General features: G+C 54.3%; 1 protein-coding gene across 2 annotated transcripts in view; it reads left to right on the forward strand.

Annotated features, from left to right (window-relative positions):
- Positions 1-25,238, forward strand: part of PDE4DIP (phosphodiesterase 4D interacting protein) — a 29,557-nt gene continuing 4,319 nt past the window's right edge. The window contains exons 1-30 of one of the 2 annotated variants that reach the window (XM_065673921.1): positions 1-261; positions 719-795; positions 1,429-1,570; positions 1,645-1,799; positions 2,076-2,193; positions 7,814-7,933; positions 9,662-9,781; positions 10,017-10,109; positions 10,220-10,435; positions 10,960-11,118; positions 11,489-11,602; positions 11,827-11,964; positions 12,279-12,458; positions 12,737-12,931; positions 13,821-13,964; positions 15,030-15,108; positions 15,643-15,731; positions 15,913-16,029; positions 16,463-16,600; positions 16,938-17,050; positions 17,810-17,937; positions 21,804-21,895; positions 22,018-22,175; positions 22,277-22,592; positions 22,689-22,857; positions 22,983-23,099; positions 23,184-23,640; positions 23,875-24,110; positions 24,334-24,385; positions 24,698-25,031. In XM_065673921.1, coding sequence (XP_065529993.1) covers positions 121-261; positions 719-795; positions 1,429-1,570; positions 1,645-1,799; positions 2,076-2,193; positions 7,814-7,933; positions 9,662-9,781; positions 10,017-10,109; positions 10,220-10,435; positions 10,960-11,118; positions 11,489-11,602; positions 11,827-11,964; positions 12,279-12,458; positions 12,737-12,931; positions 13,821-13,964; positions 15,030-15,108; positions 15,643-15,731; positions 15,913-16,029; positions 16,463-16,600; positions 16,938-17,050; positions 17,810-17,937; positions 21,804-21,895; positions 22,018-22,175; positions 22,277-22,592; positions 22,689-22,857; positions 22,983-23,099; positions 23,184-23,640; positions 23,875-24,110; positions 24,334-24,385; positions 24,698-24,974 — 4,650 coding nt within the window. In that variant the 5' untranslated portion in view covers positions 1-120 and the 3' untranslated portion in view covers positions 24,975-25,031. Of the gene's footprint in view, positions 262-718; positions 796-1,428; positions 1,571-1,644; positions 1,800-2,075; positions 2,194-3,148; positions 4,625-7,813; positions 7,934-9,661; positions 9,782-10,016; positions 10,110-10,219; positions 10,436-10,959; positions 11,119-11,488; positions 11,603-11,826; positions 11,965-12,278; positions 12,459-12,736; positions 12,932-13,820; positions 13,965-15,029; positions 15,109-15,642; positions 15,732-15,912; positions 16,030-16,462; positions 16,601-16,937; positions 17,051-17,809; positions 17,938-21,803; positions 21,896-22,017; positions 22,176-22,276; positions 22,593-22,688; positions 22,858-22,982; positions 23,100-23,183; positions 23,641-23,874; positions 24,111-24,333; positions 24,386-24,697; positions 25,032-25,238 lie in introns of those variants that run through there. The other variant, XM_065673922.1, reaches the window with a different exon arrangement.

A 25,238-nucleotide genomic window follows, 5' to 3' on the forward strand; every position in this document is an offset into this window, starting at 1 on the left:
AGCCCCACGAGCGGGCCGGAGTCGGGGCCGGCGGTGGGAGCTGCGGGCGGGCACGGCCCCGGGCTGCGTCCCCGCGGCGCCATGTGAGGGGTGCCGGAATGCCCCCCCCATGGAGCGGCCATGGCTAACGGGTACCGCACGCTCTCCCAGCACCTCAACGACCTCAAGAAGGAGAATTTCAGCCTCAAGTTGCGCATCTACTTTCTGGAGGAGCGCGTCCAACAGAAAGGCGAGGAAAGCCGGGACGATGTCTACCGGCGGGTGAGAGCCCGAGGGGGACGCTCGGCGCGGGGTTCCCTCCCAGTGATCTTGCTTTGCCGAGAGGGAGTGGGGCAAGGGGAGTGCAGCTCTCCCAGCAGTGGGAATGCCGGGGGGACACTGGGCACAGCACTGGGGTGAGGGAGCTGCTGTGTGGGAGTTTGCCCCTTGCCTTTGACGGGGGCACAGAGAGGGTACAGGAGGGTCCCCCCAGCCCGGTGGGATGCCCAGGGTAGGTGGTGGTGCCAGTTTGGGTGCAGACATATGGAACAGGTACACCCCACAGTAGCACAGGTGGGCTAAAATACCGCACGTTCCACTCAGTGCCAGGAGCACCTGAAGCTTTGCCATGGGGTGGGGGACCTCCTTGCCACCTCTGATGCATTAGCACCGGCATGGGCACATGGGGTTGTCCAGGCAAGTACGGGGGCATCCTACCCACCTCCATCCCACCCTACAGAACATTGAGCTGAAGGTGGAGGTGGAAAGCCTGAAGCGAGAACTGCAGGAGAAACAACAAGCCCTCAACAACACATGGTGAGTGTGTCCAGCCAAGCCCCTCACCCTGGGACACAGCACGCACCCACTGTCAGCAGTGCTTGTGTGCATATGGGGTACAGGGGTTGTCTGCCTGCACCCTGCCCGCAGTGGACGGCGGAGGGGTTTGCAATGGGACTGGAGGGGGTTGCAACGGGACCAGGCACCTGCAGAGCTCCTCTTACAGCCCCAAGGCCAGCCAAAAATAAATGGCAGCACCTGTCTGGTGTGGGATAGCAGTGCTATACCCAGGGGCCATGGCATGGGTGTTCCACAGTGGGACACTGCTGGAAAGGGGAGCCAGGGGCATGGTGTCTGGGAAGCCCCTGGTTTGGGGAGTGTGGGGGGACTGCTTTGGTGGTTCAGAGCCTGAGCATGATCATGTGCCACCCGAGGAGCAGTGTCCCCAGGGCAGCACTGGGAGGTTATAGTACACCCTGCCCAGGGTCCTGCAGAAACAGCACCCACAGCATGGGGGAGGCTGGGCTGCCGGCACTCAGGGTGGCATGGTTCATCATGTGCCATGCCATGTCATAGCGTGCTGTGCCATACTGTGTAGTGCTGTGCCACATCATGTGAGATGCCATGTCATACCGTGCTGTGCCACATTGTTCTGTGCCGTGCCTTGCCAAGCCGTTCTGTGCCTGGCAGTGTGGCTGCGGAGAACCAGACGACCCGCAGCCAGGCAGCACTCCAGCAGCAGTATGAGGAGCAGCAGCGGGAGTCAGAGCATGTCTATGAGCTCCTGGAAAATAAGATCCAGCTCCTGCAAGAGGTGAGCCCAGGGATTGTAGGGGCTGGGGGGAGGCCAGGGGCCAGTGCCTGTGGGCTCACTCCACTGCCATGTAGGAGGCCAGACTGGCACGGAGTGAGGCTGAGCAGGCCACGGCACTGGCCAGAGCCGAGGCAGAGCGGTGCCAGGAGCTGGCAGGGAAGCTGAAGGAAGCTGCGAGGACAAAGGAGGTGGACAAGAGCAATGATGGCTGCGACACCATTGCCCAGAGGTGGGTGTTCAGGACCCATCCCCTCTATGCTGCCAGCCTGTGCTGTGTGCCTGGCCTTGGGAACTATCAAGAGGTTGCTGTTGTGTGGGACTGGAGAGCTGTGGGCATCTTGGGGGGTTGAATGGTCATCCTAAGGGGAGAGAGGGCTGTGGGGAAGAGGGAGCAGCCCCAAGGCTGCTCTGCTTTGCCCAAGAGATTGCGACCCCCAACTGTCTCCAGTGCCATCCTGGAGCCATCCCAGTCCCTGAGCATCCCCTGCCCTTCCATCATTTTCAGGAGGATCGAAGAGCTGACCCAAGAGCTGGCTGCCACCAACCGGCTTGTGGAAATGCTGTCAGCTGAGAAGCAGGACCTGCAGCAGCGCCTGGAGGAGCCCCCGGCCATGGTGGGGAAGGTCGGTGGCCAAAGCACGGGGGGGCCCCAGCTCGGCCTCCTGGGGAGGAGCGCACCAGCCCAGGGCTCGGCTGGCAGTTGTCATCCCTGTCCCTTTCTGGGGCTGTGGCCAGGGCTGGGCCACGTCCAGCGCGGCAGCATCGGGTGTTTGTACAGCTGTGCCGCGGTGCTGGGGCAGGGGGCCCGGAGGTCCTGGTGCGCGGTGTCAGGGGAGGGACCACCCCCTGGAGTCCTTCGGCGGGTGTTGGTGCTGCCTGCGCCTGTCTGCCATTTAAATCCCAGGTCTTAAAATACCCTCAGCAGCCTGGCACGGTGCCAGGCAGGATCGGGGGGCTGTGAGGGATCAGAGCAGCATGTTCCTGGCAGCCGCACAGCTCGTGTTTGTGCTGTGTCTTGGTGGCACAGCACTGTCCCCAGCAGCCATGGGACATCAGTGCGTGAGCTGCCTGCACAGTGGTCCTGCCAGAGGACACCGGTGTGTGCCCACTGCGTGGCACGGGCCGCCGTGCAGGTACTGGTGCGTGGGTGCGACACGTCCCCCTGCGCTGCCTGCTGGGGCTGGGCATTGGCACTGGCATTGGGACTGGAGCCCGGCTCTGATATTCGGGTGGGGACCCGGCGGTGGCACTGGGATAGACACTGGCACTGGGGCTGGGTCCCGGCAGTGGCCCTGCACTGTCGCCGGCACTGCCGCCGTCCCCAGCAGCGGCAACCTCACGCGTGCCCGGGGCTGGCCGCGGGCAGACGTGGCACATGAGCAACACCCGGGCCTGCCGCCTACAGATCCCGGCAGGCGCAGCGACTGCTGCGCACGCGTGGGGCTGTCATCCGCCGCCATCTTGAAATCTGAGCCAGAAGCTGGGCGCCGCCGTGGCAGGAGCATCGGCGGCTGCGGCGGGAGGAGCGGCGGGGCCTGTGGGGCAGGGGCAGCGGCAGCGGGGCAGCCCGGGGTGAGGGGCAGCCCCGGGGAAGGGGAGTCGTGAGGAGAGAGGGGCAGCCTCGGAGGGTGGGGAGCTGTGAGGAGAGGTAGGCAGCGAAGGGAGGGGCAGCCTGAAGAATGAGCAGCCGTGATGTGGCTGAGCTGAGATAGGAACGAGATGTCGCAGGGTGGGATGTGTCTGTGGCAGCAGGAGTCCCGGCCTGTCACCCACCCTAAAAGGGGGGGGTTGATGGGTTGAGGAAGGAGCTGTACCCTAGGAGATGCACTGAGTGATCAGTTAGAGGCCTTAGGAGGGTCTCTTGGGAGCCCCAGAAGTAGGTTTGAGTGCTGGGAAGGAGGGAGGATGAAGGAAACGTGCCGGATCTGTGCCCGGGAGCTGTGTGGCAACCAGCGGCGATGGATCTTCCACACGGCGGCCAAGCTGAACCTCCAGGTGCTGCTCTCCCACGTCCTGGGCAGGGAGCTGTGCCGGGATGGCAAATCCGAGTTCGCTTGCAGCAAGTGTGCCTTCATGCTGGACCGCATCTACAGGTTCGACACCGTCATTGCGCGCATCGAAGCCCTCTCCATCGAGCGGCTGCAGAAACTGCTGCTGGAGAAAGACCGCCTGAAGTTCTGCATCGCAAGCATGTACCGCAGGAACAATGAAGACTCTAGCACAGATGACAGAGCTGGGGATGGGACTGTGGACCTTTCTAACCTGCCTGATGCACGGTATGCTGCCCTCCTCCAGGAGGACTTTGCTTATTCTGGGTATGAATACTGGACGGATCAAGAAGAGCACAGCTTGGAGCCACACAGCTGCCATGCTTCAGAGGGAGTGAGCAGTCGCCCGCGGCGCTGCCGTGGCTGTGCTGCGCTACGGGTGGCTGATGCTGACTACGAAGCAATTTGCAAAGTGCCACGAAAGGTGGCCAGAAGCATCTCCTGCGGGCTGTCCAGCCGGTGGTCAGCCAGCATGGGCAACGAGGAGTCATCTGTGTGTGATGTGGCGGAATCTGCCAGTGCCAGAGTGCCCGTGGATGGGGAGAGCATGGAGGAAGGCACACCTGCATCCTCTGTTGAGTCCCTGGACACGACTGTGGAGGCAAGCCTTCCACAGCAGAAGGATGAAGATGTGGATAAGGGGGTGAAAGGGAATGGGAAGTGTGATGACTTCTCAGATGACCGCATGACCCCAAACTCCTCACAGAGTGGGAACAGGCTGGAGCTTGCCCTCAGTTTGATCAAGGCTTTGGACTACAAACCTCTTCAGAGTCCTCGAGGCAGCAGGCTACCTATTCCTGTGAAGTCCAGCTTGTCCTCTGCCAAGCTCAGCCGTGATTTGGCAGATGGCAGTGCTTCTGCTGGCTTAGCATGCACTGGATCTGCCTTCCTGAATGCAGACAGAAAATCCTTTTCCAGAGCTCCTTTGGGTGGTTCCCTGGAGATTTCTGAACTGCAGGAGCTGTGGGATGACCTCTGTGAGGATTATATGCCGCTGCGGGTACAGGTAGAGGTTATTGTGCTGCTGTTCTGTTGAGCAGCATCCATGTGGCCTGACACTGAGCCCACTGGGGATTGTTCTGTGCTGAGATAATACAGATAGCCACTTGTGGCTGAACCCAGGGCTAAGAATAGGCAGCTCCGTCCTTTTTAGGTGTGCTGCTCTCTGTCATTCTCCTGTCATCTGTTTCCTCCTTGTGTTCTGGGAAATTACACCCTCCCCTCTCCTATCAGCTCTCGCTGTCAGTACCACCTGCTCTAAGGTGGGTCTAAGGTCTTTGTGTGCTTTGTCATCTTTCTGCTGTGAAAACACCAGTTTCAGTTCAGCTTTCTCTTTAAGAAGTCAGTGTGACTTTTGCCCACAACCAGAGGGAGTGTTTTAAGCTCCTGGGCATGTGTTTTCCAGCAAATGTGTTTTCTTTGTGCCTGGGTAATGGTTCAGCGTGAGGAGTGCCTGCCTCCAGAGCCCTGTCTCTGCACATCAGGCCTCCAACCTGCCTAACGTGCAGATCCACACAGGGACCTGTGGCACATGCCCTGAGGAAAAGGTGTTTTCCCTGCAGGTGGATTTGTGCCAGAGGATTTGTGCCAGTCTGATAATGACTTTAGGGTTGGTATTCTAGATAATGGATTTATTTTCTCATCCTTTGAGAAGACTCATCAGTCGGTGGCAGGTGTTGCTGAGAGGCGATGAAAGCTCATGCTTCCAAGGGACTTCCTGGTGCTGTTATCCACCTTGATGCAGCTCCAGATTGCCTCTGCTTTGCTGGCTTTAATGAAATTTTCATTAGCATGCAGTCAAAAAGCTGAACTTGTAACTCCTTTTACCACTTTCCTTAATGAATAGAAGGCCTTAGTCAGCTTCAATTCAGGAATATCCATGTCAGCCTAATTGCATTCCCATTAGCAGCCTTAGTGCTATCTAATGCTGTAGGTAGCCTGGGGGATTAGAAAAATGCTTGTTTATTGCTATGGCAACTGTGGCTGTACTGAATTATGTTTCCTGTTCAGGCAGCACTGCTTGCTGTCCTGTCTGCCTGGGCGTTTCCCAGAGCTGTGTGCTGTTTCCACAAGCCTGCTCAAGAAATGATGCTGGGAGGCAATGTAGAAAACCTAATTTTCAGCTGGTACACAAAGGCGTGGTGCTGGCAGGTGGCGGCTGAGGATGTGGAGCAGGGTGTTGGTGCTGCTCCTGTGATCTGTGTCACCTGCTACTAATTTTCACTGCTAGGGATATATTTACAGCATAAAAATAGGTTTTCTCCTGGCAGCGTGGTGTGTTCATGGCTTAGCTCTGTGTCACGCACTGCCACCCTCACATGGGAATGGTGATGGAGGAGTTTCTGCAGTCTCTAGCCTCTTGCTATCGGACCATCCATGCCATGAATTCATCCTGCAGCATTTTGTACTGCCTGCTTCTTGCTGTGGCAGCAGCAACTGTGGTCTTCGGTGCAGGTTCTGGCTGAACGGTGAAAGGGCTTAATACTTTGGATGGCTTTAACAGCAAAAGTAAGAAGTCAGATGCAGCTACTAGACTCAATAGTTCTTGTATAAATGATTCTTCTTTCTCTCTGTACAAACAGCACTCTTTCTAAAAGTCAGGTCCTGCTGTCCAGTGATACATACGCATCAGCACCTTTTAATAGTGTGAAAGGAATATATAGGACTACAGTTCCCTTACTGCTTTTGAGAAACTGCAGTTCCTTAATCTTACTGCTGAAAGCTACAATGACTGAGAGCAGTCTGGTGTTGGGGAATCTGATCTTGTAGGTACTGTCATCTTGGGCATTTTCTTGAACCGATGGTTCTTCCCCATCTCCACTGCAGCTGCAGGAACATGCCACCAGACCAAGCCTTTGTCAGGCACACTCTTGCAGCTGCCTGCAATGCCATGTTGGCAGCAAGGGAGGCATTGTTGCACCGACAGCCAGCCTTTTACCCACTCTTCTGGGTAAACGGTGTTTGGCAAGCTTAGAAAATGCCATGAATATTATTTTTAAAGGGATGTTCTGTGTAGGTTAGTGTGTGCTTGCATTTGCTGGAGCTGTGCTGAGGAGACACTGCCAGTAAAATGCTGATGTAGGAGAAACCGCTGGGGAGCCGTGCTCCTGATATGGCTGCAGGGAAGCAAGGGAGGCAGCTTGTGCTTTAGAACTTTGGACTCTGGAGCTGGCTTTGCCTTTCTTTTCCGTGCTCTTAGTTTTTTGCAGGCTTTCTGCTTATTTTTCTTTGGAATGTGCAAATTGTGAGGGAAGGTGTATTTTCCTTTCTTCTTTTTTCCTTTCTTATTACTATTCTGTTTTCTTTTCATCAACCATTCGTGTGCCAGATTCCAGCAGCTCTCCCTGTCTCATCCAAAGCCTCCTGGGTGGGCATATTTGAAATTACCTGCTGTGACTGTTCAGGTTTTCACTAAAATCTTAACAAAACATCAGGGTAAAGAGAAGCATTGCTTCTGCATGAGAGGCTGTGCACAGCCCTGGGGGAGCTCCCCTGCACTGCCTTTCCTAGAGACAGTGTTTCTGTGGCTGCTAAAGATGAGGATTCAGTCTGATGGGGATAATCAGAGCTGGCTGTTGTTCTCCCTGTGCTCTGCTGCCTGGAGCTGGTGCTCCTGTGTGAGCTCTGAAAAGCTCTGCTGTGTTCTCATAGCCTCTGCACTGCAGCCCTGTGTTTGCTAGGACTCCCACTTATAAGAGACACCAGCACAATTGATCAGTTGATCTTGTGTGGCTAATGGTATTTGGCAGTATCGAGCCCTGTGAGATCTGGGGTGGGTGGCTGGGTTTGGATGTTGCTTTAAGGAGTTAACAGCAGGAGGGAGCAAAATAGTAAGAGGGGATGACAAGGGATTAGTGTGTGCTCAGCCAGCAGGGTCTGGCAGGCCACGCATCAGGAAGTAATCTGCTTCCATTTCCAATAAATGGGTATGTGTCATGAAACAAACCTCAGCTGTGGCACTGAAATGGCTATGATTTGTGGAGCTGCAGGGAATTGCACATGGTATGAGTGCTGCTCCCAGCTGCATGGGGAGATACAAAGGAAAGCCCAGCCTTCCACCCAGGTGAAGGGAGGTATGGGCATCATCACGTTTTGGAGACATTCAGAAAAGCACTGTGGGGTCTGTGAAGACTGGTATCTGAACAGAAGAAGCCAATGCAAGAATTGAGCCATTTCTTGCTCTTTTTCCTTTCAGAATTTGCAGGATGAACATCAGCAGCTGGCTCCAGGTGACCCTGCAGCAGGGGAGCACGTATCCCATCTGCGTGCTGCAGAGCTGCAGGGCAAGATCCAGCAAGTTGAAGCTGCCAACAAGGTATTTCTTCATGAACAGCAAATTCAGTGCCTAGTGAATCTGTTGTAGTTAGTATTGGAGGGTGCCTCCTAGCCTGGCCAGAGGCAGGCATCTGCACCTCTGTTACAGCAAGGGTGTGTGCTGACACATGATTCTCAGCGTTGTCTGCCTCCTTGAGTTAAGGGCATTTGCCTTTTTTCTGCAGCTGGGCTGTGTAAGTTTTCCATGTTTATTTTTGCAAACCATTATTTTGGTAGAACTTACCACTTGTCTGGTGAGCCTTCTGAAGGAGAGATACAGCTATTTCTCTGTCTCTTAGATTTGCATGGATTGAGCCTGGTGCAGGAGAGAAGGGCACCTGCCTTCTGAGACAGCTGCTGCCTTTTTTGAAGGAGTATGGGAGATCAATTGCAGGGGCAGGGGCGTGTTTTCATTTTGATTTAAAAGCTTTCTTGGGAAAGAAACATGAATCTGAGTTGTCTTGAGGCAAATCAGATTTAATGTGTTACAAGGCGTAGATGTTCTTAGTTATGCTCTTAAACTCTAAGGTAAGTTATACCGACTGGGAAAAGAGAGGGGTTAAATGGGGAAAAAAACCCATCAGGATGGGATTTTTATTTAAATCTGGAGATGGCTGTAAGCTGTTGGAGCTGTCTGGACCACAATGGTTAACAGGGAAATAGAAGCTCAAGACCCAGTAAATGCAGTTGGGAGTGTTTATACAGGTTAGGGGGAGCGTCTTGTAGAGAAGAGATAACAGGACAGGTGTGTAAACTAATGAGCTACAAGAGTAAATTATGTGGCAGCCCCAACTGCTTAAGAAATTGAGGCTTGAGTAACTTTTGAGGAGGATGTGTATCATGTAAGATTAAGAACAGATTTAGTAATGCTAACTAGGAGTTGTTTAAATGCACAACGTGTGCTGCTTCCTGAACATTATGGAGAGAGCAGAGAACTGTCCTAAACCTGCTTGAGGTGGTAGTCTCTTTAGGGTGAAAATGTCAAAGGCAGGAGTTTCTTGGGTTGTAAACCAGCCACAGAGACTAGTGAGATGTTCCCGTTTGCTTTGCAGCTGTGCTGTTGGCATTCTGGCACTGGCTAGATTCTGTTGTGCTGCAGCCAGAACTTGAGGCTAAACAAGCCACTGATCTGATCCAATGTCGAATTCCCTAGACTTGCAGGTGCTGCGAGAGTGCCTGAGTGGTCAAAGAAGGCAGTAAGAGAGGGGGGAGGAAGACTGTAAAGGGCCATCTGCAATGCTCAGGAGGACTTCAGAAGTAAAGGGGACAGTTTTTTAGCATGTGTAGCTTCTTCATGTTGAAGATCTCTTGGGAAGTTTTTGGGCTGAAGCAGTCCCTTTCCTTTTAAAGGAAAAGAAACAAATGACAGAAGCTGGGAAGGCTGCTGGGCAATCCCAGCAAGACTCCTGGAGTATGTGGGAGGCAGTATGGTACATGAACCTAAGCCTGGAACCTCTGCCCTGAATGGGGGAGCTGCCCTGGGGGGACCAGAGCACTGAAAAAGTCTTGTGGAGGGACTGAAGGCTTTGTGTTTGCTCCCTGGTCCCCACCCAGCTCGCACAATATTTACATACTCTAGAGGGAGCCACGTTAATCTTGATCTAGTGAACGCCTGGGCTGTATGGACTTGAGTAAGGAGTAGAAGCATGCCTAAGGGTATTTATGTGGAGCACTAGGCAGGATTAAAAAAACCCAAAGAACAAAACCCCAAACATATTTCTGTCTTCAGTTGTTACAGGAAAAGCTGAATGGATTGAATTTTCAATTAAAATCTGTCCAAGAAACATCGCAGAGGCAAGATCGTACAATCCAGAGTCTGAATGAGGCCCTGAAGAGCAAAGAGAGCAAGGTGATAGTTCTGGGTGGACATGGTGGTGCTCACTGAAAGAGGAAAGTGTGTTAGCCCTGTGGGTAGCGGCTGAAAAGGAATGCTTAAGCAACTGCTGGGTATCCTGGTGCTCATGAAATTATTTCTTGCAAAGCTCTTCTGTGTGATGCTCCTGTCAATCCCCATTGGAGGCTTGGGACAGGAGGGTTTGTGCTTGGTTTGCCAATGACTCTGCTTCCTATCCTTTCGTTTTTAGACAGAAGAACTTTACCAAATCATTGAAGGGCAGAATGAGACAATGGCCAAGCTGCAGGACATGTTACACAGAAGTCATCTGGGACAGTTGCAGGTATGTCCCTGGAAACCCTCAAATATATCAGGTTTTGTTCTGCAGGGATCCTGATTTTTAAATCCCTCTTGAGAAATGGACCTTTGAGTTTCTCTGCTTCTTCTTGTTAGATGTCGGAGAGCCCACTCTCACTGCAGGAGCAGCAAATGTCGCTGCTAGATCTTCAGAACATGCTTTTCTGCACCAAGTTGGAGGTGCAGAGACTGAAAAGAGCTCAGCGCCAGAAAGAGCATCAATTGGCTGAAGCCAAGAGAGCAGCCCAGCTCCTAGAGACCATGGTGCGTGAGGAAGAACAGCAGAAAGAGGCAACCTGGAAACACAACCAGGTAATAAGGCAAGCACTTAGCCTGGAAGTCTCTGGGCTTACATGACTTAAGAAGCACTAAAGTAGTCAGTACTCTGTTCTCATTCATCACTTCTACCTACAGCAGCCTGGGCAGACATGGCCAGCCCCTTGTGACATGTGGCAGAGAGAATTCTCCAGCCTTCTTAGCTACATATCTAGGGATTTAGAATTGGCAATGTATGGCAAATCTGAGTATGTTGTCACTTGTATGTCTTCAGCTGATGCAAATGTCCCATCTCTCTTTGTGATGTTGCAAATATCCACTGCTGCACAAGTTAGCTGTGATTGACTGTAAAGTTCTGCTGTGGCCTGAGCAAGGTGTTTAGATGGAGGGATATTCTGGGAAATGAAAAAAAAAAGAAATCAAACTTACTATGGATGCGTGTTTTGAGATGTGAAAGCTGCGATGTTGCAGAACAGCTTTGGCTATTTCAACAGCCCCTGTTGGCTGCTGTTTACAGGTTTGTGAGGGCTGACTGCAAGGTGTATGCTTTTCCCTTGCAGGAGCTGCGTGCTGTGGTACAGCAGCTGCAGGCAGAGCTTCAGAACAAGGCTCAGCAGCTCCAGACCATGGAGTGGGAGAAGTGCCGTGAGCTGCAGGCCCAGGAGCAGAGAGTTCAGCATTTGAGTCAGCGCCTGGCTCGCAAGGAACAGCTTCTCCAGGTGAGATGCAGAAAGATTCAAGTTGAGCATAACTAACCAGGGCCCCTGCTCCTCCTTTCATATTTGGTGATGCAAGAGTGAGTCTATAGTCTTCACATGTGCCCTTTGAAGATGGCAAGAGATACTTCTGGGCTCCTGATATGTGGAAAAAGGCACAAGTATCTGAGTACCTCAGCCCACAGTGATGCCTGGTGAGCCCTGGTAGGCACTAGTCAACCAGGCCCAGGTGCTGGGACTCTACCACCCCATAATGTGGGATTAGAGCAAGTGTAGGGTGGAGGTAGTTAGCTGTGATTCTCCTGTGCTGCTCTCTGGGGGTTTCTGGCCCGACAGTTGTGTTAGGGTGTGTGTGTGTGTGTGTCACATATAGGAATCAAGGCAGCTTCTGCAATGCCAGCAAAGCTTGGACAAGAGCCCTGCAGCCATGAATGCCATGCTGGAGAAACTGCAGCAGCGAGTCAGTGACAGAGATGCTGCTCTGGAGGTGAGCACAGTGTGCTGGCGATGTCTCAATTTTCCCTGATGCTCAGGCTTGGGGCTACCATCAGTGGTGCAGCCCCAGGGATGACCATGTCTTCTATGTGCTCTTTGTGGCTCAGCCTTTCAGAGGAGCCCTCTGAAAGGGAGAGCTGAGGTGTCCCACCCAGTGAGTGGTGGGCTGCAGTGCCCTACTACCCCATTCTGAACAATCGCCTTCTCTCACCCTAGCGAGCAGTAGATGAGAAATTCTGTGCCCTGGAGAAGAAAGAGCAAGAACTGCAACAGCTCCATCTCTCGATGCGGGAGCGTGGAACTGACCTGGAGAGGCTGCGCAGTGTCTTGTCTAGCAACGAGGCCACCATTCATGTGAGTGCTTGTACCAGGGCATGCAGAGTCCAGCCTGGCTGTGGTGTGGTGCTAGACAGACCTTCCTGTGAATCCTCTGGTTGTTGCTGGGATGAGCTGCTGCAGGGTGTTGGCCTTCCTCTGGCCTTGTGTGCAGGGCAAGTTCCTGTGTCACTCATGTTTTTAGGTTGGGTGTAGAAGGTGAGTGTAGTGTCTGGAGAGGATGAGGTGAATCTGTGTGACTCCACTAGCAGGAGGCACTGGTATTTCCAGTTTTGCTTAATTCAGGATAAAGCCTCTGTCTCTGGTTGAGCTGCTTCTCTTGTGGTCCCCAGAGCCTGGAGAGCCTCCTGAAAGCGAAAACCCTGGAATTAGAGCAGGTCTCAACAACCTGCCAAAACCTCCGCTGGCTCAAGGAAGAGATAGAGGCCAGATCCTGCAGCAGGCAGAAGGAGCAGGAGGGAATTATCCAGCAGCTGCAGACCTGCCTGCATGACAGGAACAAGGAAGTGGAGGTAAGGCCTTATCTTGGCTTCCTGAGCCTTCAGCCAGTTTGCCTGCAAAGAGAGTGATCCCAAACCAGAGATTCCTGGCTGCTTGCCTCTTAGGAGGACACTTCAGCCTGTGCCTAGTGCTTTGGAAGCTGGCTGCTTTTGACACCTGTAAATACCTGTGTTTGCTGGGATACTTCTCTCTGGGCTACACCCAGGCTGAAGGGCTGTTTGTCCTTGAACAGCTGGTAGTTTGATGGTAACAGTGTCTCTCCATCTCTTCCTTCTTCCCCCTTGTTCAGGAGCTTACAGCAACTCTGCTGTGCAAGCTGGGCCCAGGACAGAGTGAGGTAGCAGAAGAGCTGTGCTTGCGTCTGCAGCAGAAGGAGAAAATGCTGCAAGATCTTCTCAGTGACAGGAACCGTCAGACCATGGAGCATGATGCTGAAATCCGCGAGCTGCTACAAGCTGTGAGCACCAAGGAGCAGCAGAGCAGAGTGAGTTGTGTGCTGTGCTGCAGTGAGGAAGCTGGGGTGGATAACCCTGCCTTGCATTAAGCAAATAGAATCTGCTCTCTGGCTGCTGTTGGTGTAGCCTGCTGGAACTGCTTAATATTGAAGAACCATGTGAGATGCCATGAGCCATTTCTAGGTTGGTCCTAACCCATTGCATTAGAGTAGTTATGAAGCAGCAGCTTTTGTAGTGTCAGGATTCTGTCATTAGGTGGATGAGGCAGGGTTTGTGTGTGTGGTGAGGAAGGAGGTGCAGACCCTTCTAGATAGCCACGCTACTGGGCTTGGGGCAGCAGAGGGGCTGTGGGAGGGTTGCTGCTACATGTCTGTGTCACCAAAATAGGAAGGAAGACACTTGGCTCTTCCTTGTGTAGTGCAGAAGTCTGAGGAAGTTCTGCTCATTGCCTCTTAACTTAAATATTAATCTAAGTAGTGCATGGACCTGGGCATGTAAATGCCACTTAAAGAGCCGCAGTTCCTGCCCTGCCTACTCTTACACAGTGGATGCAGTTCAGTGTTACCCAAGATACGTTGTATTGAGTTTCCTTTCATTAAAAGGGGGCTAAAAGGCCAGGCACTGCCTCCTCTTCATTGTTTGTCCTCTATCTTTCTCCCTCCTAAACTGAGAGAAACTGAGGAGCTCATTCCCCTGTAGGCAGAGGAGATGAGCCTTGCTGCAGCTGTCTGGCAGGTAGAGATGGGAGGGCTGCAGTGGAGTCACTGTGAGTGGCCTGGAGCAGTAGCTCCCAAGTTGATTTACAGAGCATTTCTACTCTCAAGTGACAGATAAACACAGAGATGGTTTTTCTTAGTCTCTAAGGAAGGTGAGGGACAGAGATCCTACCCTTTCCCTGATTTTTTTCTGCTCAATCAGGTGGCTGCTGAGAAGATGGTGCACGCTTTGACTGAAAGGGGCTCTGAGTTACAGCTCCTGCGCCAGCATGTATTGGGGAAGGAGCCTGTTGGGACCCAGTCAGCTGGTGCCAGCCTGTTGAAGCAGGACAAACAGCCCATACAAGTAAGAACTGTGCACTGTGTTTCTTTGCCTGTGACCTCGGGGCTCCAGAGAGAACTGATTGCCCTAGAGAATCTCTACTGATTGGTAGAGAGTGGAGCACCACAGAGAATGATAGAAATCAAAGTGGATCAGGAAAGAGAGTTTCTGTAGGAGAAAAAGAAATTCAGGAGCAGAAATGCTGCCTGAATGTTCTGATCTTGATACCACCAGCCTTTGTCACTCAGTGTCTCTTTTCATTTTGATTAGGTAGTGTTTGAGTCCTTAGGGCACGTGAGAGTATGAAAGAAATCCACCCTCTGACCTTCCAGCATTGACCCAGTCCTTCCTTGGGCTGGGCTGCCTTGCTGTATTGTAATCCCCTCCCTGACACTGTCACATTCTAGAGGGGACAAGCAAGCTAATTTTAGGTCCCACTAATTCTTGGCAGAGCCTGTTGGCTGTTCGCTGTCTCTTCCACAATTGGAGTGATATTTTTAAAGCAGCTTTGCTAAAAACCCCTTTGAGGGTGAACACAGCTCCAAGGCTATACATATGCCACGCTCCTACTTGAGCAGCTGTTAATGGTTTATTGGTGAGCTGACGCGTTGAACATTTTTAAGCAGCTGTAAACAGGTTGCTCATTTCTATTCCCAGGGTCACAGTAAGCTCTAGAGACTTCCAGAGGCGTGTATATGGGCCAAGCTCTGTGTTTTCCTTCCTGCATGGTCCCTCTGGAACACATCCTTGGAGAAAGGGATGGGTCTTTATAGAGTCTCGGTTGAAAGATGGGCTTGCTGCATTTGTGTGAAACCTGGTTAATCCTTACTATGAAGGCAGACACTGCCAGCAACTTTCCAGTGCCAAGTAAAACAAGGCCAGTGCCCTTTTGCCCACACCCACAGCTTCTAGATTGGGTGCAGTTCACTTGTCCCCACTGCTTGGCTAGATCCCCTTCACTGGTTTCTCACATTTCAGAGGTGTCAACAAAGCAGCCAGTAGCTGTGCTTGAAGTCCTGGAGCTCTGGGGAATCTGCAATTGGCAGCTTTCCCATAAAGGTGCAAGCCTAGAGGTTTTTGTGTTTTCAGGAAATGCTTCAAGGAGCTTGTGGAGCCACAGCCATTGCTGGACCCCCACAGGGAGACAGCAGCTGCAGGACACAGGGGGGTGAGTGTGTTGGCAGCTTCCTTCAATGTCCCCAAACATGACCAGGGCTTTTTGGTGTGTGGGAATCATGGTTACATAAAACTGTGAGAGATTAAAGACCTCTGAGCAAAAGTGAGTATACTGAAATAAAGCTGTGCCTCCCCTTTGGGTAGTGGTTCAGGGATGTCTAGGGATGGAAGCATGGGAAAGGCTAGTGTTGGGTTTGAGGTGAGATGCTTCTACTCAAGAGTTGATGCCATCCGGTGAAAGGCTTTTGACTTTATGGTTCAGGCTGGGTGAGACAAGTGCAACCGGTTTGGGTTTTGCCTTTGGGGCCATGACACCCGAATTTGCCAGGGGTGGGACAGCAGGCCTGGGACGTTGCTGTTGCTTGGGGCTGCTGTTTAAGGATCAAGCAGGGAAGAAAAGTGTTTACCAAGAGTGCCATGGGCAGCACAAGCATTGTGGACCTGTCATGCTGAAGAGGGATTCTGTCTGATCCTGGGGTCAGATCTGATGCATGCTATCCCTGCTGTAACCAATCTGTCTTTGCAGTTACAGTGTCAGCAGCAGAGCTGGAGAAGGATCTTGTTAATGCCAAAGAGGAGCTGGAGCTAATGACAAAGAAGGAAAGAGAAAGCAGGGTGAGCTTGTTAATGGAACCTGTGTTGATCTCTCATGCTTACAGAAGATCATTGGGCTGCCTGTCACTGCAGGTTTTAGATCCCCTTCTATTGTGAGGGTACCCCCAGTGAGAGAAATGGGGCAGCAGCTCGCAGTGGGGTGTTTACTGTCAAGTCTCACGGACTTCTCTTCCTCCCCTAGCGAGAGCTCACTGCTCTCCAGTCTGTTGTGGCCACACAGGAGGAAGAGCTGCAGGTGCAGGCCTCAGATATAGAGTCCTTGTCCAGGACCATTCAGATCAAAGAGGACCTCATCAAGGTGAGATAATGTGCTGTGCTGGGTCAGTTCTGTCTGGGAAGGCTGCAGAGGAGTCCCTTCTTTCTCCACGTTCTGAGAGTAACGTGGCTGGCTCTGTCCATGGATGGTATTGCTGCCTACAACTGTCTGTGTTACTTTGGCCAGAAGACAAAGGCTGCAGACCTCCAGAGTGTCGTTATTTGGTTCTTTGTGTACCAAACACCCTTCTTTGAGAGTCCTTTACACAGAGTGCATGTCCCTTCTCAGTTCCTGCTCCAGGCTGTTGGCTGTGCCTAATACACCCTGGGTGCTTTGGCATTTCTTTCTTAGGAGACCTGGGTCTTTCCAAACACTGGAAACTTTTGGTAGTTACGTTCCAGGGAGGGTTACAAGGGTCCAACTGTCCTTGTAACTGATTCTTTCTTCACTGAACTCTCCTGCTGCTGGTTTTTAGGATCTTCAGATGCAGCTGGTGGATCCTGAAGAAATTCCAGCTATGGAAAGGCTGACACAAGAAGTGCTAGTGCTTCGGGAGAAAGTGGCCATAGCAGAGTCACGAGGACAGGAGGCTACTGGAAACAGAAGGCAGCAGGTAGTGTGCCATGTGGGGTGAGCATGGGTGTGTTTGCATTTCTGCTGGTGCTGTTATGAGGCTTTGTTTTCAGCCTTTGGCTATGCTGAGATGTGCTTGGTTTTGGAAGCTGGCTGTGTGTGATAGGGGGAGTACAGAGGAGAAGATTGGTTCACTTTAGCACTTGTTTCAAGGGAAGTCTTTTGGGAGTCCGGGGGTGACACTGATCAACTTCATCTCTTGGACACAAGCAAGAGAGGAAGAGAAGCTCCTGTTTCACGGGGGCAGCCAGATGCCTCTTTTGGTTTCTGTCTCTTTTTTTCTAAAGTGTTGCATCTTGTCTTTTCTCTCCAACCAGTTGTTACTGATGCTGGAAGGGTTGGTGGCTGAGAGGAATCGGTTAAATGAGGCTCTCCAGGCAGAGAGACAGCTCTATGGCAGCCTGGTAAAGTTTCACACACACCCAGACAGGTAAGTAGGGCTGCCGTAGCTCCACGCTGCTCTGCTCTGCTGCTGGAACAGGCTGGGGTCGTCCAGGGGGGCAGTCCCCCAAGCGGTGATCATTCTGTGAGTCTGAGAGCCTTCACTGGAAAAGAGGGAGTCTAGGCAAAGAGCCAGACAAATGCAGTTTTGGGAGTTCAGGTTTATGTCTGCCTTCCTCCCTTGAAAAGGCTGCAGTGGCCAGCTTTAAATGCTGCATAAACTCTCTCCATTGCCATCTCTTGTTCAGGCCCTGAGATTTCCGTCTCTGTTCCCTAGTTTATCTCTTCCCAGCTCAGTTTCCCACCCACACTTGGCCACCTTTCAGAGGCTGCTGTCAAATTCCCAACCAACTGTTGGGTTGATAAGGATCTATCTAGGTGCTTATCCAGGCTGCAGCCGCACAGGGCATTCTCTGTCCTCTGAACTAATCCCCTGCCTTGCATGGAGCTGCAGCCTCTGGGATATTTGAGCTACCTGATAGCAAGAGAGCACATAAGTGGGGTGCTTGGGTAAGTATTGAAGAACAGCTGTGACTAGGAGTCCCTTACCATGGGCTGAAGCCTTTTTTGGGGGTGGCTGTGCTCTGTGGGGGGTTTAGAGGTGAGGCAAGAGCTGGCTGAGCGGGCTGGGGAGCATGCAGGGCCTGTGCCTGGAGTAAGTGCCAGTCCTGGATGGAGGGGCTGGTTTCGTTTGTGCTTGCTACAGCCTGTCTAACCCTCTTCCCTTCTGTGCAACATGTCTGGTTAGCGCTGCGAGAGACCACACTCTCCAGGTGGAGCTGGAGGGGGTCTGTGAGCTCCGGGGACAGCTGGAAGAAGCTCTTGGAAGAAGCTTGGAGTGTTTGAGCAGGCTGGAGACACAGGGCGCCATAGGAGGTGGGGAACAGGAGCGTGTGAGAGTCCTACCCCAGCATGCCTTCTGAGCACTGGCGCTCGCCTGCCTGCCACGGAAACGGTTCACTAACTGAGCGCCTGTCTCACTGACTCTGGGAGGGTGGCTGTGATACTTAGTCATGGTACGATAGAACTGGTGCAGGGCTTCTTTGTTTTAGATTTGAGCTGCTTCGGAAACGGCAATCAGTGCAATCCACCTGTGTCTCGTGTACGTTCCTGTCTGATCCACCCTGGTGGCCACTAATGTATTTGCACATTCGAATCATTCCATTTTAGCTTATTTCCCTCTTACCTCCCTTCTCCTCCCATCCCAATGGGCCAAATAAAGATTCCCTTTCTCTGAAGAAAGTACCAGATGTTCTCTATCATCTCCCAAGTGCATGAGTGTGAGTTTTTGTATTCCCCTACAATTTTTTTTACCCAGTGACATCCCCCTCTGGGTTGATGGTGGCTGGTCCAGGAGGAGAAGGTGTATATGGAAAAGTGGGCTCCAGAGCCAGAGAACTTGAGAAGGGCCACAAGACCTGGTGCCACTTGCCTGTGCCTCTTGCACAAGCCTTGAGCGTGGAACTAACAATTCATTTGATGCTTAAACCAAATCCTACTTCAGTATTGATGATTTTTACTGATTCTTTTTTCCCCTAACTGTAAGCAGTCTCAGCTCAGCCTGTGAGTGCCTTCAAGGGAGAGCTCCCTCCTCTTCTCGACAGAAGTTTTGGCATGACCGAGACCTGTCCGTGCTCCCACAATCTGGGCTGGGTCTGCTCCCTCTCTTGTATGCACACATCTTGCCTATAGGCTCCACATGCCCCTTGGCCAATGGGCAAGACCCTGTTTCTGCTTTGCTGGGGACAGTCCTGCTTGGCAGCACTACATACCTTGTCTAGGGTATCTTTCACCTCCTCTGGGAGTGTTGGGACTGGTGTGAGAGCTGAAAAACGATAGCAGCAGCTTTCCAGTGACCAGTGCTTCCCGTGTGCAATGGGCTGTGGGTTAGCTGTCTTACTCAGTCACTTCTCAAGGTAGCAGGAGTGTATTTTGTACTTCCGAGTATCTGTTTCTCCCTGATGGGGAAGCTGAACTAAGAGGTGATAGAGCAGAAGAGCTCTGTCTCGCTGGGCTGTGTTACCTGGACCTGTGACTGCTTCACATGGCACCACCTACCCCATGCCTTGCAGCTGTGCTGAGGTCTCTTCCATGCATCAGGTGGGGATAAGAGGCAGCACGGCTCTCCCTTCACACACAGCAGGTCAGCACTGCTCCTCTGGGTCTGCATCTAGCTGCATGGTGAGTTCAGCAGTTCTCATGGCCTGGAGAGATGCAGCTGGTGGCTGCTGGGCAGCTCTGGTACTTGATTACCTTTTCCTTTCTTGTATTTCATCTAATTCCTTTTGTCTCGCTTCTCTGTTTAGTATCATCTCATTCTTCTTCTGCCTGTGACTTCGTAGGAGCCTTTGTGTCTCTGTCCTTAACCTTTCCACCTTCCGTTCTCCATCCTGGCTCTGATGCCCAGCTGACTGCCTGGTCCCTTAGGTACCACAGGGCCCAGGACTCAGCACAGACTCAGCAGGGCATGAGGGAAATTTTGGCTGGTGCTCCAGCAGCTCTCATCTCTTCTTGTGTGTGTGTTTTGTGGCAGATCTGCCCCTGGCCTCTGTCAGCATCACTGCTGCAAAGTGCCCTGGAGGGAAGCGTTATCCTAGGCAAAGGTGTTCCAACTGCTCTGCTCTGTTCCTTAGGGCCTTCTTTCATCCCTGATGTTGCTGGCTGTGCACTCCTCCCTGTGGGAGGACCAGCCTGAGAGCATCCTCTGTCAAACTGTGCAGTGCTTTATTTCTGTCTCAGCTCTTTGTGGAGGTCTTGCCTTCCTCTCTCTATTTCCCTGTGGGCCCTGTTTCTCTTCCCTTGTTCCCAACAGCACGAAGACTTCCAGTGCAGCCAGTGCACCTGGGTGGTCTGTGCCTGTGGGCCTTATGCAATTCTTAAGCCATGCAGCTAATTCTCTTTGCCTTTAGGCTTGATGTGAAAGGCAGAGGAGACTGTGAAAAATAGTTCTGGGGTTGCATCTCCTGCCTCCTTTGCTGGTAATATTCAGAGAGCAGAGCAGCCCCTGAGTTTGCACCTGCCCTCCTGTACTGCTGTTGTGATGGCGGGTTCAAGCACTTGGTGAGCAGTAGCCTGCGCACAGACTGCCCAATGTGTCCACTTCTCTGCTCCCCCAGCATCAGCTTTCTCATCTCCTCCTCTTCTTCACCTGTTGTTATTTTTCCTTGGGCTTTGCTCTCCCTTTTTCTGCCGCAGCCCTGGGAGCCTTTCAGAGCTGCAGGTGAGCAGAAGGGTGCTGTGTCGTGGCACAAGAGGTGGTTCTCCCATGTCCCCAGAGCAGTGGTGCAGACTGTGAGCCATCCTGCTCTGGTCTCAGCTATGGAGACCCAGCTTGAGCACCATGTCCATGTGGCCCTCAGCCCCCAGCAACGCCTGCAGCTGAGGGGCCGCATCCACTCCCTCTTCAGGGCTCTGCAGGCGTTGAGCTGTAGCCCTCGATCTTTTGCTGCCCAGCAGGTTGTGTCCCTGGGGGCTCACAGGGCTGTGCTTTGTGTATGCCGAATGCCACCCTTGGGCGCTGCTCCTTCGCTGTGGTGCTGCTGTGGTGCTGCTGCCAGACAGCTTCCAGCTGTCTCAGCATTTTTCTCCTGGCACAGCGCTTCTCTGTGGTGTCTGTCCTTGCTCCGTGGGGCATGGGTACTGTGGTGCACAGGCTCCACTGCACAGAGTAATGTCTGCCCAGGCCCAGCTCTGATTTTTGGAGCCTCCAGGCAGTTGCTTGTCACGAGTGGATCTTCTGAGGGTGCCATTGTCTGTGTGCACAATGTGCTGTGCAGCCGCCTGCGCTGCTGCTGCTGTGCTCCTAGCTGGTACTCATCTCTCCCTCCCAGGAGCTGTGTGCATCCCTGCTGGTTTCTCCTTCAGCAGCAATGCTTGGCATCTCCTGCCAGCATTTCTCTGTATTCCCCTGCTCTGTGTTCAGCCTTTCCTGGGAGCTCCAGACCTGCCACATCCAAAGCAGCTGTATCTCCAACAGGCTACAGGCTGTGAAACTTGGTCCTGCACAGCCCCAGGGGATGGTCTTGGGCTCTGTGCGAGCTCCCCTCTCCATGGGGAGAAGAGGGATTGGGGATACACCCAGGTCAAAGAGCAGATGGGGCCCTGCAGCTGGCTGGGAGGAAAGCTGCCCAGACAAGGGGCACAAGGCTCTGCATAAAGGGGCCAGGAGCAGAGCTGTGTGCAAGCAGAAGCACATGACCTCAACTCAGCTCTGTGGGGCAGGGTGGGCCTGAATCCTCCATGTGCTGGGGTATGGAATGCAAGTGTCCCTTCAGCTCTGCTGCAGTTCTGCAGTACCAGTGCAGGGCTTGCAAAGATCTCAGTGCTGTGCATGACAGCAGAGTGTGAGTGACATGGGCAGGGTGGCTGTTCTTGCCCTCCCTGAGCTGCCCCTGAAGGTGATCATGTGAGGTGTACCCCGCGCTTCTGCCAGGTTAGTGCCTGACCAAGTGCATGCTGCTGCTGGTTGTGGCTTATGAAGTGTCTGCAGGATGGGTGGCATGTATGCACGTGTGTTGGGCCAGCACAAGGTGCTGGGTTGGAGCTCCAGCATGCAGAGGAGGAATGGCAGGGCACACAGACAGTGGAGAGACCTCAGTCCTGCCCCAGCACCAGTCACGTATGAGAGCCGGCACTTGCCCTGGGGCTGCCCACCGTGGCCATGGGCATCACCAGGAGGAGAGGACAGAGGCAGTGCTGCCACTGCCACTGCTTTGAGTGCCTTGTGCTGTGCTATCCCCTAGGTCAGGCCACAGGCACAGACACTGATGACGACAGCACCAACTTTACCCACAACATCAAGGAGGAGGCAGCCCATGGCGTGGCAACCCAGCACGTGAGTTAGGGCAGTGGGAGCATGGGGGGCAGAGTGCGGCACGGTTGGCACTGCACCAGGGCTGGATGGTGTCCTAGCACCTTCCGAAACAACCCTGTCACCCTCTGCCTTTGTCCCTCTAGAGCAGCTTCCAGACTCGCAAGGAAAGCGGGGGCACTGAAAGGACTCTGGGGACCACAGCATCCACTGTGCCAGAGCAGGAGCTGCGGGCAGAAGAGGAGCTGCGGGAGCTGAAGGCACAGCTGGAGGAAGCCGGCTTCTCCTCTGTCTCCCACATCAGGCAAGAGCCCTGGAATATTTGAGCCATCAGGTGTCAGCAGTTTGAAGGGGTATCCTGCGTCCCTCCTGCTGCCTGCCCTTCACAGTGCCTTGTGCCCCCAGGAAGGCGATGCTGAGCCTTTACCTAGAGAACGCAGAGCTGAAGGAGCGGATGGGTGAAGCCACGTCTCTGCTGGAGAATGGGGAGCAGGAGGAGGCTGGGCTTGGTTGCCCCCTGGCCCCTGAGCCCCGCAGGCTGCCGAGGAAGAGCCGCAGTGCCCTCGGGGACTGCCCAGCTGGCGTCAGCGGGGATGGACAGGGGGGTCTAGCAGAGAGGGGAGCTGTGCCAGCCAAACGTCCAGCGCTGGAGGCACGATCCCAGGATGACATGGCCAAGAGACCCTGCCCTGGCACCCAAGGCAGAGGGGACAGGAGTTCTGTAAGTGCCCTGGGCACAGGGAACAGAGATGGGGATGAAGATAGAGATGGGGATGGAAAGGGAGAGGTCACAGTCTATCTATCTCCCCTCTTGAAGGTGGAGGGCACAGTCCCTGGTGGGAGCTGGCCAGGGCTAGGCTCAGAGCTTCGCTCCCAGGTGGCGCAGGGACAGAGGCAGTGCCAGGAGCTGAAGGACAAGCTTGCTGCCTCGGAGGCCATGGTGCGGGCACAAGCCGAGCAGCTGGAGAAGTACCATGTCCTGCTCCGTGAGTTAAAACCCCAGGCGGGGCAGTGGGTCTGTGCTCTGCACACCGTGCTGTACCCGGGGCAGGGATGGTGAATCCTGTTGGGGGGCGGGGGGGGAACCTGAGCTGATGGTGCTGCCCAGCAGGTGAACCCCACGCCCAGCAGCTCAGCAAGCAAGTGCAGGTGGACTTCCAGGACCTGGGCTATGAGACATGTGGGCGAAGTGAGACCGAGGCCGACCGGGATGAGACCACCAGCCCTGGTAAGGAAAGCCGAGGCTCTGGGGATCCCTGTGCTTTGTTCACCCAGTGTAGAGAAGTGACACTGTGCCCTGTCCCCTCTGCAGAGTGCGAGGAGCCAGATGTGTTCAGTGAGCCTAGCCTGGCTGAGGAGCTGGGGGTGCCCAGAGCGAGCAAGGCTGCCCAGAAAGCCATGGCTTTGGCCGACGTGGGCGCCCTGCACCAGCACATCCAGGACCTCAAGGCACAGCTGCTCAATGCCAACAAGGTGATCCAGAGCCTACAGCGTCGCACCCGCTCCATCTCCGTCACCAGTGGCTATACCTCGGGGGCCGAGCGGCCCCCGCCGGGTCCCGCAGCCCTGGGCTCCCCGGAGCACAGCCTCACCGACGAGGACGAGGGCTGGCAGTCCGACGGCCACAACGCCCTCTGCCCGCCCGCCCTGCGGGCACACCGCGACCTGCAGCACCTGGTGCACCGCGTTGCCCTCCTCGAGGCGCAGCTGCCCGCAGCCAAGGCCGGTGGCGTTTTGCCCAAGGAGCTGCAATCTGCCACTTGGCCGGGGTACGGCCGCGGGGAGCGGGACCAGACGGGGGGCTGCGGGCGTCTCCAGGGGTTCCCCAAGCTTGGTGACTTCTTGCTGCACGCTTTGCCTGCAGCCAGGCTCCCGGGGTGTTTGCGCGGCAGGGCAGAGCCCCAGTGGCGGGTGGTGCACGGGCTCCCCCCACAGCACCGTCCATGCCGTGCTCTCCGGGGCCTGGCAGCCCTGTGAACCTCCCTCTCGCTGATCCCTCCTAGGAAGTACAATTCGTTGATCCAAGCGCAGGCCCGGGAGCTCTCCCATCTGCGGCAGACACTGCGGGAGGGCCGCGGGGTGAGCCGCAGCCTGGCCCAGCACCTGCGCGATGCCCTGCGGTCCTTTGAGGACCTCCTCCGTGGCACCGACATTGACTACTACCAGGGCCAGGGCTTTCGGGAGCAGCTGGCTCAGGGCAGGCAGCTGGCTGAGAGGCTCAGTGACAAGCTGGGCACCAGTAAGTGCCTTTGCGGGGTGGCACCGAGCGCTGGACATCACGGGGCATGGTGGGCTGGGAAGAGATGCTTTGATGTTGAAGGGTTTGGGAAGTTTGGGCACCTTGTGTCATGTGGGCTACCCACTTTGAGCTGGGCTGTCCTGTCTTGCTATAGCTTTGCTTGGGAATAGGCAGCCTGGGTCACAGAGACACTGACTAGCTTGTCTCTGGCTTGTTTTTTCAGGAGATCGACGTGATGGAGAGGATAAAACCAGTCACGAACTCCTGGCACTGAGGTACCTGTTCATAGGAAGGGCTTGGGAGACCTGTTCTGTGTGTGCAGCACAGGCTGTCACTGCTTTTGGGGTGGGGATCTGGTGTACCCTTGGGGTCTCTCCTCCAGATAGATGTTCTGGGGCTGCTCTGCTCTGGGGATGGGGAGGGGAGCCCCAGGCTTGGTCTGGGCACCCGATGATTCAGGGCACCCTTGCAGCAGAGGTGGGATGCGGTGTGTGGGGTGTCATACTGGAGTGTGCACAGCACAGACGGGAAGAGGTGTGGGATGGGGGTTACTGCCCTGCCAACTCTGGCAAGGCTCACCTCCATAGGCTTAGCCGGGAGCTCCAGGAGAAGGAGAAGGTGATTGAGAGCCTGGAGGTGAAGCTGCAGGAGCGCTGCGAGTCTCCAGGCAGCAGCCACTCGCCCTCCGAGTCATCCCGCTCTGCCACCAGCTCCTCCTTTGTGTCCGAGGGGCTGGAACCCTGCTCTGATGGTGACACGGCCAGCGAGTGCAGCCAGTGCCATGAAGAGCCTGCCAGACACACAGGTACTGCAGGGTGCCCAGGGGCCACAGCTGTGGGCTGGGGACACTCAGTACCTCTGTAGCATGTGGTCCCTGCAGCAATGGGTGCACATCAGGCCTGGGCAGGGGCTGCCTGTGTGGCACCTCATCTCTGTGCCAGCCTGGGGGGGGGTTACACAGCACCTGGAGCTGCAGGGCAGCATCTCGGGGTGGGGGGGGTGTCATAGCCCTGCAAGGCTGGGACCTGACTGACCTCGCATGGACTGTCCCATCCTGCAGGGCCTCCAGGTATGGGGACTCAGCTGCTTGGGGTGTGCCAGTGTCCCCTGAGCAGGAGGGGTCCCTGC

The sequence above is a fragment of the Lathamus discolor genome, chromosome 3 (genome assembly GCF_037157495.1).
Source record: "Lathamus discolor isolate bLatDis1 chromosome 3, bLatDis1.hap1, whole genome shotgun sequence".
In the NCBI taxonomy this organism is placed as follows: Eukaryota; Metazoa; Chordata; class Aves; order Psittaciformes; family Psittacidae; genus Lathamus; species Lathamus discolor.